Source organism: Petaurus breviceps, unplaced genomic scaffold (assembly GCF_028583685.1).
Source record: "Petaurus breviceps papuanus isolate PSGF00001 unplaced genomic scaffold, PetGlider_PUasm1.0 91133, whole genome shotgun sequence".
NCBI classification, from domain to species: Eukaryota; Metazoa; Chordata; class Mammalia; order Diprotodontia; family Petauridae; genus Petaurus; species Petaurus breviceps.
In genome coordinates this window covers 49,834,707-49,847,428 of record NW_027187419.1, presented here as the reverse complement: position 1 = coordinate 49,847,428, position 12,722 = coordinate 49,834,707, and the positions used below count along the sequence as shown (strand labels likewise).

Sequence of the window (12,722 nt, the reverse complement as noted above, 5' to 3'; positions counted from 1 at the left end):
GGTATCTACAGAGTAAAATTACAGTTACCTTGAATATTAAAGAAAAGGCTTCATTTAAAAAGTATTTTCCTCAAAAAAGAAATTGTGTTCCTCTTTGGTTATGTAGCTCTGAATTTTTTCCTGTTAGTTTGTATCCCTCATTAAAAAAAGTTTCCTTTGTATCTAATTAAACTCATTAACACTAAGCTGGCAAACCCTACTCTCCCCCAATTTTCCCATAAGTGTTGTCTTTTAAAAGGGGGATTGGTTTGGTACTGCAGCAAAATGAAATAAAGTGTGTTGGGCAGTGTTGAATAAATGAAGGAAAACACACTTAAATATTTACTATGTGGTAGGCATTGTGCTAAGGTCTGTGGAGACAAATACAAAAAGTAAGACAGTCTCTGCCCTCAAGGACCTTACATTCTATGGTGGTAAACAATGTACATATAGGAATGGTAGCCAGGGAACAAAGTTTTGGTATGGGAAAATCACTGGAATGCTGAGTTGATCCAGTCAATGCACTCTTTAGAAAGGGGTATATGGATGTTCAAGGAGGACTATCACCTCTGGTGTGAAGGCTTGCTGAGCCCTTTTTAGGGCTGCTTATTCACCTTTGGTGTCCACCTGGCACTCAGCTCTCAACTGTGATTCCAAGAAGCTGTAACATATGCAGTGGCCACACTCCAGGAAATTGTAAACCTTTCTGGGCAGATGGGCTAACCCAGGTTGAGAAAATGATAGGTCTCAAACTCATTGGTGAGTTGGGGGGGTGTTATATCACCAAGGCAATATTAACAGCAATGAAGGTGACTATGAATATGCCAGTGTAATTCTGAATCACAACATATAACAGACTCTCCATGTATAAGATAGAAGCAAAACATTTTTCAGACACCAGAAAGCTGAATCCCAACATAAGAAAGCCAAATCCCAACACCAGAAAACTGAATCATCATAACAATGAAGAAGTTAATACACCTTATCACTGCAGGAAGCAACACCATCCCAAAGCCTTCCCCCTGCTTGGGCCTTCTCACAAACAAACACTCACAAATCTAGATGTCTGCTTGTCTGCATCCTCTCCTCCCTCCATTTTAACTGCTCTGACTCATTTCCTGCTCCACCTGTTCAGCAAACTCTTCCGACCACAGGTTTCATGTGATTATATTTGGCCTATTAAGGGGCAGGGAAGATCTTCAAATTCCCTTAGGCCTATTAAGAGGCAAGGAAGATCTTCAAATTCCCATTACCATTTACAGGTGTCTACCCCAAGCATATGAAGACTTTTCCTGACAGAATGGGCAGATGAGAATACTTTGTTCCAAAGGTCATGAAGGTAGATGAAGCAGGCTCTATGGAGCTCTTAGAGCTTGGTCAGACATCAAAGACACCAAAGTCATCCACTTTTGTCTCGTCACTGGACTTGGATTACTCTGGAAGAAAGAGCGACTTTTCATGACTTTGTACAACCCTACCTCACTTAAATCCAATTCACAGGAGAGTCAAGACATCACTGTGTGATGTCATTGGTCCTCTTTGAAAAATAAAAGAAAAAAACCTTTAGAAACAACAGTTAGTACTCATTTGATTAAGTGCCCAGAGGAAGAGGTGGAAAACAGAAATGGGTAGGTGTTATACCTACAGGGCAGATAGCAGAATGACAGGAGTGGACATCTAGATGGAATATGGAACATGGTCTGGTCTACTGGTGCTAGATATAGTTGACCAGCCAAGCTTGCACTCACTGAATCACTTAGCCCCAGGGTGGGAGTTCCAAAACTGAGTGGATTAACCCCAGGACTTAGAGCATTATCTTGAAGCAGGGTTAGAGACTCTTGGTCCTGGCGAGGAGGAGCAGGACAGCTAGGTAGGGAAGATTGACAAGGTAGTTTGAGAGAGTGATTGGACAGGATTGGTCAAAGAAATATTTTGAGGCATGGAGGAACTCCTCTCTGTTGAATTTAATGCTGATCCTGAACTAATATTTGCATACATTTCCCCAATATTTGCTTTCACATTTGTTATCTTATTTGATCTTCACAATAACAACTATGAAGTGGGCATGAGAAAATTTTATTATCTCCATTTTAGAGGTGGACAAACTGAGGTTCAGGGAAATTGTTACTTGCCAATATCATATTACAATTGAGTGGTGAACCTAGGACTTCTGATGCCAATTCCAGCATTTCGTGACTGCACCTGGCAGCCACAACATAATGCCTCTTTTTTTCACATTCATTTTATTTTTAATTTATGGAATAAAACAGGTATTTTCATAACATAGTATAATTAAAAAAAGGTGATTGCATGTGAAACTGAAAATCTATTAGGTACAACTTGCTATTCCTTTTAAATATATGATAAAGTTATTATGTAAATGTCTTCTTTTTTCTCCTCCTCCCTCCTCCCTAGAGATCACTACCATTACACACAAATAGGTATGTATATGTAAAATTATTCTATACATGCCTCTATCAGTTCTTTCTCTGGCTTATGATTTGTATGCTACAGGACCTCTGGGTCCTTCTTCAACTTCAGGAGCTCTCTGCAATCACACCTATTCTTAGGAAGCAATCTGATGTTAGTTACTCATACCTTAGAGCAGTGGTTCTCGAACATTTTGATCTAAGGGCCCCTTTACTCTCTAAAAAAATATTGGAGATTCCAAAGAGCTTTTGTTTTTATGGATTATATTTATTAATATGTCTCATATTAGAAATTAAAACTGATAAAAATTTAAAAATATTTATGAATTTAAAATAATAATGAACCCATTATATATGAACATAATTTTGGATGAATAATAACTATATTTTTGAAAACAAAAAATAGTGAGGATGGCATTGTTTTGTATATTTTTGGAAATCTCTTTAATATCTGGCTTAATAGAAGACAGCTGGCTTCTCGTATCTGCTTTTGTTTTCAAACTGTCATGATATGTTGTTTTGGTTGAAGTATATGCAGAGAATCTGGCCTCACACAGATATATAGTTGGAAAAAGGATTGTTTTAATAGGCAAATAACATCTTGGTGTTATTATGAAAGTGGCTCTGTCCTCATGGACCCCCCTGTAAGGTCTTGGGGGGCCTCAATGGTTTATGGATCACACTTTGAGAACTGCTACTGTTTAGAGAAAATGAATACTGGCATTCCTTCTCCCACAGGCAATGTAATCATGCAATATTAAAGCTGAAGGGGACCTTAGAGATTAATTATCTAGTCCTACTACCTTGTTTTATAGATGAGGAAACTATGGTGTCAAGTGGTCACTTTGTTTCTTACAAAAACTGTCCACTTACAAAGGGATTTCAACGTATAAGCAAGTGTGTGCCTTTAAAAATATTTTTGGACAACTGGGCCCTTTCCCTGCTCCTGAAATCACAAGCAAGTAGTTACCTATTTCACATATGTATAAAGGCAATCCTGTTCTTTGACCCTCTGTCCATTTAAGTACCCGTTCTGTGTTCCAGTTGAACTATGCACCCTTGGTTAAGGGTTTGAGGTCTTTGAAATACATTCGTATTCAATTTAAGTTAAACAGGCATTTCTTTAGCAACTGCTATATGCCAGTCAATGAGGTAGGCATTGAAGATATGAAGACAAAAAACTAATAGTTTCAGACCTTGAGGAGCTCTCAGAAATTATGTAGTTAGAGCCTCTTGCATCCAGTATGAAGATATTTGTCAACAAGCCAAATCAGAGCTATTAGATTAGTGTAAAGATTTAGCCTGAAAGGATATAGGGTTATCTGATTTACACATTATGCATTGCTTTGCTAGAATCCTAGATTTCAGGGCTCAAGTCAGAGTTCAGCATTTTAATTTATGGTGGATGGAGTAATGAAAGCTGGCATTATGAAAGTGCGTAACTAAAAGAGTAACTCAGAGAAACTCTTATATTCCTTCTTCCACACCCTCTCTCCCATGTTCAATTTAGGATAAACAGTCTGAAAATGTGGATAACAGTCTTATGAGATCAGCCATGAAAATAAGCACTGGCCGTTGTCCCGGGACCTGGAAGCAATTGGGATTGGTAGGGAAGGGAGGCAGAGGAGAAGCTTGGTACATCCTATTTTGAGTTACTTGTGTTGCAAGCACACACATATATGTGTGAACAAAATGGAGTGATTTTCAAAGTGAAGGAACTCTGGATCCACAGAAGAAAACATCTTGGCTGATGGGATATTATTTCTCTTTCATTCTCATTCCTCATGTATCAGGAGGAGTGCCATTCTAAAAGTACTTACTGAATTTTAAATATAAAACTGACTGGGGCACCTGAATGTCAAACCAGTCAATTTTACTCACCAGAAAGTGTACCTGGCAACTGCTCTCAGTCAACAGATGTGGAATCTTAAAATAAATTGTGATTGAGTCAAGTTTTATCGATGGCTTTAAATCAAAAGAAGTCTGATTTTCTTATACTGAGTGGTTCATTTCCCCAGACTGGAAACCTAAATGACTTATATGGTCAATAGTAAATGGAACCACTGGGTATGAAAAGAAATAAAAACCTGTTTAACTCTAATGGCGAGAGGTCAAACTGTGAGAAGGGCCAAGTCAAGCAGGATTATTTCCTTATTCTGTGTTTTTAAGGTTGAGATCAAAGTGTTGGGTCAGGAATGAACACACCTGAGTTCAGATCTGAGCTCCACTATTTATTGTATGTGTGACCTTCATTAAAATCCATTAACCTCTCTGGGTTTCAGTGTCCTCATCTGTAAAACAAGGGTATATGGACTAGGTGACCCTAAGGTCCTTTGAAACAACAAATCCTATGATGGTGGAAGACATGGGAGAGTAGTCCCAAGGTGGAACTACTTCCTCTAAGGTCAATAAAGTGGTTATAGGATAACTATGTACTTTACACTTATTCTAAGTATGGCTCAGGGAGGGAGCAATTGTGTTTCCGGAGCCCTTAGAAACTATTTTTGGAAGCCATTACCACTTTAGCCTTATCTTTACTGTTCTACCACCAAACAGACATTATAGAGAAATCAAAACACCAAGATGCCCCCTTTTTGTAGGTGTTTTGTCTTAAGGAACTTCAGAATAATTTCAGAGGAACTGTTCCCCATCCCCTTTACTTTAGAATTTTGTCTTCATGTTCTCTTGGGAATAATCAATTGCACTTGTCCCCTAAGCATAGGGAAAGACATAAGTAGGGCCTTTGAGATCAGCTTTGGCCTGATTAGTTCTTCCATCTAAGTATCGCTTTGTTTATAAAATCACACTTTTTCCAGGAGATTGGTTGATCCTTTTTTTTTTTTTAACTTCCTGGGATAATAAGATTTGGGTAACTCTCCATGATGCCTCCCATAAGTCCCAAATGGTTATATCTTATTCTATTGGCAGCCTCCTCCAGATTCTTATCTGAAACCTACTCTAAGCTAAACAATACGAAAACTTCAGAGTACCAATAAGATCCTTTGCCCTGGCATACCATTCCTTTCCCTTTTACTCAGGAGAACAAGGGTGGCCATTGTCACATCATCAATGGCTAGCCAATCAGATTGGAGTTTTGCCACAATATCCCTTCCCCTTTACCCTATGGGAATTCCAGGATTGCTCCTATGGAAGGAGGGAGTTAAGGAGGAGGCCTGGCTTGAGCCAAAGGATGATTATTACAACATGGATTGTATACATACTAGCCCGGCAAAAGGCGGGATTCTGCTTCCCACCAAAAACCAGTTCAGTAAGTGAGATTGTTCATTTTGAAATTTCCAGGGAGTAGGTAATATTGAATGTACCTTTTAAAATAGGCTAAAGAAGATGAGCGTGGACTGTTGGGAATTGAGTAGAACCTAACTTTTCCCAATCTCTTCTAGGATATTGAAGTTGTGGAGAGCGAGGCAGTATCAGTGGTGCAGCACTGGCTGAAAAAGGTTAGGAAGCTCTCTGAATGGGTATCCCCATTTTAAAAAGGTAGAAACCACCTAGGGAGGGGTCTACAGTGGGGGAAGAGATCTATGCTTCTCTGTATGAGCCAACAACAGACTCAACTTCAATATTTAACTGCAATTGAGCTCTGCTGATCAAGAAGGCTAGAGCTGAGATCTAACCACCTATTTCTTAGGAAACTCCTAGGGACAGAAGAGCTTTAGCTAAGATTCTCAAGCATGTTGGGGCAAGAGTTTGGCGATACCCTCTTTCAGTTCACTAATGTCGTTCTGAAGTGTTTTCTTTCCTTAAAGAGATATGTGTGAGGATTTGCTAAGGCTCTTGAAGCCTCAGAGAGGATCTTCTTATGTTTCAGACTGAAGAAGAGGCTTCCCAAGGTATCAAACAAAAGATGTCAAACTGTCCTCCAACTCATGGCCAAGATGTACATGTGACAAGAGATGTGGTAACAGGGGCAAGAGTTAGAGGGTGGGAGATTAGGCCAAGAAAAGAAGCTAGACCTAAACTTTAATCATGCCTCTCCCTCCTCTGTGGGTGGCTGAAGAGACGGTATGAGGTGGTATGTGGCTAAGTCATATATTCTCAGGGAACAAACTTACCAAGGACTTCATTAAAAATGATTGGTAAGGGGAGGCTGGGCATCACTGAGAGATAGTGTCTCTAGAGCACATCCCCAGAGACCTTGGGAGGCTGAATGGGGCCTCTATTTGTAGGGGAATGAAGAGAAGAGATTGGCTTGACTTTGTTCCATGCTCTGAGAAGATATCAGGGATGTTCTCATTTGGGTTTTCTAGATGAAACATCATCTCTCAAAATCTGACTTATCAGTAAACCGGAGCCAAGAGGTCCTTGAGGAAAGAACAAGGATCCAGTTCATAAGATGGAGGTAAAACATACCCACTTGCTTTTAGGAGACAAAACCCCATAGTAATGGTAGAGGGGGTGGCATTTGGCCACAACAAAGATATTTCCCTCTGAATTCTATACTAGTTCCAGTTCCCAGGTACCTTCTCTTCCTTCTCTGCTTTCCATAAGTGTTCTTTGTATTGAAATTTTTCCTACCTTTGTTCCATCTCTAGGGGTTATTTTTTTCTAAGCTTTCAAGTGATTCATGGGAAAAAAAGTCCCTCTCCCAACCTTTTATGCTTTCAAAGCAATTTCAAATTTTTCTTATTTTTGCACCTGAATTGTTCAGAAGTCATTGGACTTTAAAAGCTAAAGGAAAATAAGCTCTTAAAATGCAAAAGTCAAAGCCCTCATCTGCTACAGAGATGAAAAGAGGTTTCTTAGTGCCTGAGGCTAGAATTCTCCATTCTACTTTCCCCATGCCTTTGCAATATTGTCTTGAAGTCTGTCAGCCCTCAAACTGAATCTCCATACCTCCCCCAAACATTCCCATCCATTTCCCTGGCCTACAGACCAGTATCCCTCAAGGCTAAGCTCTCAGGCCTCTCTAAATGTATAATTTATATACATATGCTTATATATTATGTAATATATAATAAGCACATATTACATAATATATGTATTTGTTATATATTTACAAGATACATATTTTTAGTTTATATAATTTATAGCATCTCTGATTTAGAGCTAGGAAAAAAATAAAGATCATCTACTTCTATCTCATTTCGCAGACGAAGAAAGTCAAAGCTCAGAGAAGTTAAACAATTTGTCCAAGATCTTACAGATGGTCAGCATCAAACGTGAAATTTGAATTCAGGCCTTCTGACTCCAAAACCTATGTTTTCCCACTGTACCATTCTGTAACAGTCATGATTCAAACAAAGAAATGCAAAATCTCATCATCCCTGTCTCTAATAATACCTGCAAGAGAGGTATCCATGCACAAGAAAGCTGGCCTTACCCAAAGATATAGTAAACAGTCATCTAAAGCTGTAATTTAGAGGTCTTGGAAGGCCTTTGACACTTCAGGAATTTGATGAATCAAATCTTTGAAATGGATACTCCCTCCATTGCTAAAGCTCATGACCCCCATCAGTACCTTTGAATCTGGTGCCACTCTTGTTCTTCCACAGATCCTCCAAAGAAGGTCTCCCTGAAGAGCTAGAATCTTCCTTCTAGGTCTTTGTGTATCAGAGGTACCAATGTATCAATCTGGCTATTAACCCGCACTCCTACCACAATATCAACTCACTTCCTTTTCTAATCATACCTTACTTGTCTAGTACCCTAATGCCACTTGCCAATTATAATTAGTTAAAATAGGAAGCTCCAAAACAGTTTTTTTTTCCTCTTAAGGTGAGATATGATGTGGCAACATGGTATTCCATATTCTTTGCCCTTGGAATGGGGCATGTCCCATAGGGTGATATCTTTACTCCCCAAACCACAGCATACATCATACGGCGGCTGCAGTTCCTTCCACCCCATTCCATAAGGACTGGAGCAGAGTTTGTGGTGCTGGCCCATTCATAAAAAGTTCTAGTTCAGGTCTACCAAAGAATGGAAACAATGAAGGACATTACTATCTAAACATGTGATAGAAAAGACCTGAGTTACAACTAATCTATGTGCCTACTTTCTCATTTGTTAAACATTTTTTTTTGTGAGAATTATCTACATGTATTTTGAAGGTAACCTTGATGAAAATATGAGGGTGTGATAAATGGCATTTAAGAAGTCAGGAAGAATGGATGGAAAAGACAAAGTACACATAGCTTGTGTGCATTCCATACATAAATGAATTTTCTGAATAATCATAAGGTTAACCTAATATTGCAGAAAGCACAATATCATGTTTTATTGCTTGTTGACTATAAAAAAAATTTGACTCAGTAGATAATATACTATTTTAAAGAATTTCCTCCAATAAGGAATTCTGTTTACTAACACTTTGATTATAAAGACATTGAGAGAAATAAAATAAAGATATAATATGTATATTAAACAAAGGTGTTCACCACTATCATGGAAAACATCCTATATAGGGTCCAAATGAAAAAGAAATTCTAATTCAATGGTGATGTTCCTATTGGTGAATAGCATTGTATGAAATGTGTCAAATCCTAAAACATTAAAGAACCTTCTTATTGAGATAACCTAGTTCTTCAAAATGAGTTTAATAATCCAAGAAAAATCAAAAGGATTAAGAATGCTTATTGTCTACCGGGGGCAAGGGGGGGGGGTAATTTAATTATATAATTAGAATCCCTTTAACGAAAGGATTTATTCTGTAAAACTTGGACTCAGTCAAAAGGCTACCCCCAAAGACCTAGAAGGCCATAGGTTCCCTACCCCTGGTCAGACTATGACATTCAAAGCCAGTTCCTTGAGTTGGTAAAGTGGTACCTTTAAGACAAACATTGCAGATGAGCAATGGCATAGAGAGCTGGTTGGAGTACATTTGGAAAATTAGGCTGTGCTTAGTAAACCTAAATTGGCCCCAACTGCAAAAAAAACAAACAAACAAAACCCACCAATTTTTCATACAAATATCATCCTGGTAATATTGTATGTCTCCACATCTTGGAACACCACAATCATCCCCAAATCAGAATTTTAGGTGACCCAGGGGGCAATGGACAGAAAATTAGTGGGTATAAATAGACTGAAGGATATTCCAATCAATGATCTATGTCTAAGAAGTCATATTAAGATTTAGGGCAAGTGGCATTAGGGTACTAGACAAGTAAGGTATGATTAGAAAAGGAAGTGAGTTGATATTGTGGTAGGAGTGCGGGTTAATAGCCAGATTGATACATTGGTACCTCTGATACACAAAGACCTAGAAGGAAGATTCTAGCTCTTCAGGGAGACCTTCTTTGGAGGATCTGTGGAAGAACAAGAGTGGCACCAGATTCAAAGGTGCTGATGGGGGTCATGAGCTTTAGCAATGGAGGGAGTATCCATTTCAAAGATTTGATTCATCAAATTCCTGAAGTGTCAAAGGCCTTCCAAGACCTCTAAATTACAGCTTTAGATGACTGTTTACTATATCTTTGGGTAAGGCCAGCTTTCTTGTGCATGGATACCTCTCTTGCAGGTATTATTAGAGACAGGGATGATGAGATTTTGCATTTCTTTGTTTGAATCATGACTGTTACAGAATGGTACAGTGGAAAAACATAGGTTTTGGAGTCAGAAGGCCTGAATTCAAATTTCATGTTTGATGCTGACCATCTGTAAGATCTTGGACAAATTGTTTAACTTCTCTGAGCTTTGACTTTCTTCGTCTGTGAAATGAGATAGAAGTAGATGATCTTTATTTTTTTCCTAGCTCTAAATCAGAGATATCCTATTAAGTATAAATATATCTAATAAATATGTATATTACACAATTTATAGCTATATATTACATAATATATAAGCATACATATAAATTATATATTTATAAACTATAAATTATCCATAGGCAATCTCTCCCTATTCATGTCAATTTTTAAAAAATCAGACTGTTTTTACTCATTTAGGGTATAATAACTTACTTTAATATTCATCTGGCAAAATATTCATTGGATACCTATCAATTTATACAGTGCTATGTTAGATACCATATGGAATACAAAGATATATAAAAAGACAAAGACCCTTTCCTCAAGGAGCTTGTAATATGTGTCATACACATGGAAAATTAAATAATGAGATATCAGAAGAACATTCTAGGATAAGTGAAAAAGTGAGATAATTTGTATTATTAATTCAGAAGAGAGATGTAACTTTGCCTGAGGGTGGTTGAGGAAAGTTTCATGGAAGAAGCTTGTAAAGATAGAGCTGGGGTCTTGAAGGATTGATTGGAGTCAGATATACAGAGAGAACAAAGTGGGGGGTTCCTTCCATGCTGGAAGAATAATTTGAGCAAAGTTAGGGAGGCAGAAAGCATATGCAGGGCTGGGGAATCTGTAGCCTTGAGGACACATGTGGCCCTCTAGGTTCTCAAATGTGGCCCTTTGATGGAATCTAATCTTCTGTGAAGTTTAGATTCAGTCTAAGGGCTGGACTTGAGGACTTAGAGGGCCACATGTGGCCTTGAGGCTGCAGGTTCTCCATCCCTGGATTATGTTAGGTATATTGCCTACTGTAGACTGGTGGACAGCCATCAGCTTGGAAGGCTTATAGCAGAGGCTTGGGAAAATAAGACCAATTGACTTCTGTTGCTTCAAAAAATAACCAGATATACTATAAGAAAATAACATCTCATTGAGTCGTGCGTTACTTGTGATGTTGTATTTTCTCTGTCACTGCTCCTAACCAGTGCCACAAGAAATTGAGATTTAGCAGATTCCATAACCCTGAGTTTTCTAAGGCTTTATTTGAATTGTAAGAATCATAGACATTTATTTTGGTTTTGGGGGGAACATTTATTTTGATTTGTACTCTTGAATTTCTCTTTGCTGTATCAATTGTCTACTATGAAACCCAGGGAAATATAAGACCTCTGGGTTCAATATCGAAATAGAGAATGGGAGAATATTTTGGAGCAACTTACTCGATCTGTCCAGAGTCATTCCATAAACTGATAAATTGCGTATATTTGTGCTACTCAGGGAAACTGACTGGTCAAGAGCTTTGAGATATGAATAGTTCAAGGATTCTTAATCTGGGGTTCTTGAGCTTATTAAAAATACTCGAATAACTATTTCAATATAATTGGTTTTTATTTTGTGCATAAAAAATTTTTTTTTTCTGAGAAGGGGTCCATGAGGGAGGTATGACCTTTAGGGGACCAACAAACAGATTGTTATAATCCCATCCTAGCAGTTTGAGTGCAATAGAGGAAACTCAAAAACCAACATTTTGAATGCTGTTTTACAGTCACACGCGGATCTTCCAAGTCCCAAGTGAAGTGAGAGATGAGGCCATGCGGGAGAGGATAGAGCAGGTGAGAAGAAGGTGAGACTCCTTTCTAGAAGGCTTTTCTGGTTTCCTGGTTTGGGGATAGGAATGTTGAGACTGCAACCCAAAAGGCTAAGCTTTGGAGTAAAATACTCTGGTCTGCTGTTGGGGTCCTTGCTTAAAAGACTTGGGTCTCTTTAGTCACTGCCCACTTAGTCAAAAACAAGAGATTTATACAAGCCTCTTAGGCTGCTGCCTGGTGAATTCTACATTCTTTGAAAACAGCTTAATTGGCCTCTATTTGCCTTTCCCACTCCATGAATTCTCCCATCCAAACCCATGTCCTGGGCCCATCTTCCTGTTGTGTAAGTAGGAGTACAAATACAGTTGTATCACTAAGGAGCACCCAAGCCAGGTACCTGGCCATTGTGATTCCCTTAGAGTCTCCTGCCCCATGTTGCCCCAGGTGACTTAAGTCATTTCATACCATCTCTCTCCCATCCAGCGTGTCTCATGTTATGGTTGAATCTGCCCCCAGTGTTCAAGCCTCGTTCTCAGACTGCTAGGATCAGCAGGTAAGACAAACAACAAAGCAGGTCAATTTGGTGGAGGTGGAGGAGGAGGAAGGAGAAGGTGAAGAAACAGGAGGCTAGAGCTAGTAGGAACAGAAGTAGGTAATAAAGAAGCAGGTGTGGGGGGCAGACTAGCTCTGCCTTTAGTTTGCCTGGAGAAATGGATCTTCTGAGAAGGGAGGACACAGCTAGTCGATTTATCTTGTCATTCATCTCTCTGGTTCCACGAAGAACTCTAAAGCAAGATTCATGTAAGTGTCTTTGATTCTATAGTTGTAATATAGTAGAAAGACTTTTCTAATACCACCTGCTTAAAAGCCCAAAGGTCAGAAGGATCATGAGGCCCTGCTTTTAAGGAAAAAAAAACTTACTGAAAATCAACATCACAGGAGCTTTTGCTTCCTGAACTAGGAGTCAGGAGACCTGGGTTTTAATGTAGCTCTGCTACTAATCAGGTGTCCAGCCTTAGATA

The 12,722-nt window shown here is 38.8% G+C and overlaps 1 protein-coding gene across 1 annotated transcript; it reads left to right on the top strand.

The window, feature by feature from the left end:
* Positions 1–5,598: 5,598 nt before the first annotated feature.
* Positions 5,599–12,244, top strand: SPATA19 (spermatogenesis associated 19). The gene is made up of 6 exons (XM_069080568.1): positions 5,599–5,676; positions 5,810–5,866; positions 6,238–6,327; positions 6,677–6,768; positions 11,658–11,735; positions 12,184–12,244. Exons 1-6 carry the CDS (start codon positions 5,599–5,601, stop codon positions 12,242–12,244), a joined length of 456 nt encoding a protein of 151 aa, XP_068936669.1.
* The last annotated feature ends 478 nt before the right edge of the window (positions 12,245–12,722 follow it).

Excerpts from the sequence above, each read along its gene's own strand:
- SPATA19 (XM_069080568.1), top strand. The coding sequence starts at position 5,599 with ATGATTATTACAACATGGATTGTATACATACTAGCCCGGCAAAAGGCG. Across the intron at positions 6,328-6,676 it reads TACATGTGACAAGAGATGTG|ATGAAACATCATCTCTCAAA; the intron begins GTAACAGGGGCA and ends TGGGTTTTCTAG. Across the intron at positions 6,769-11,657 it reads ATCCAGTTCATAAGATGGAG|TCACACGCGGATCTTCCAAG; the intron begins GTAAAACATACC and ends GCTGTTTTACAG.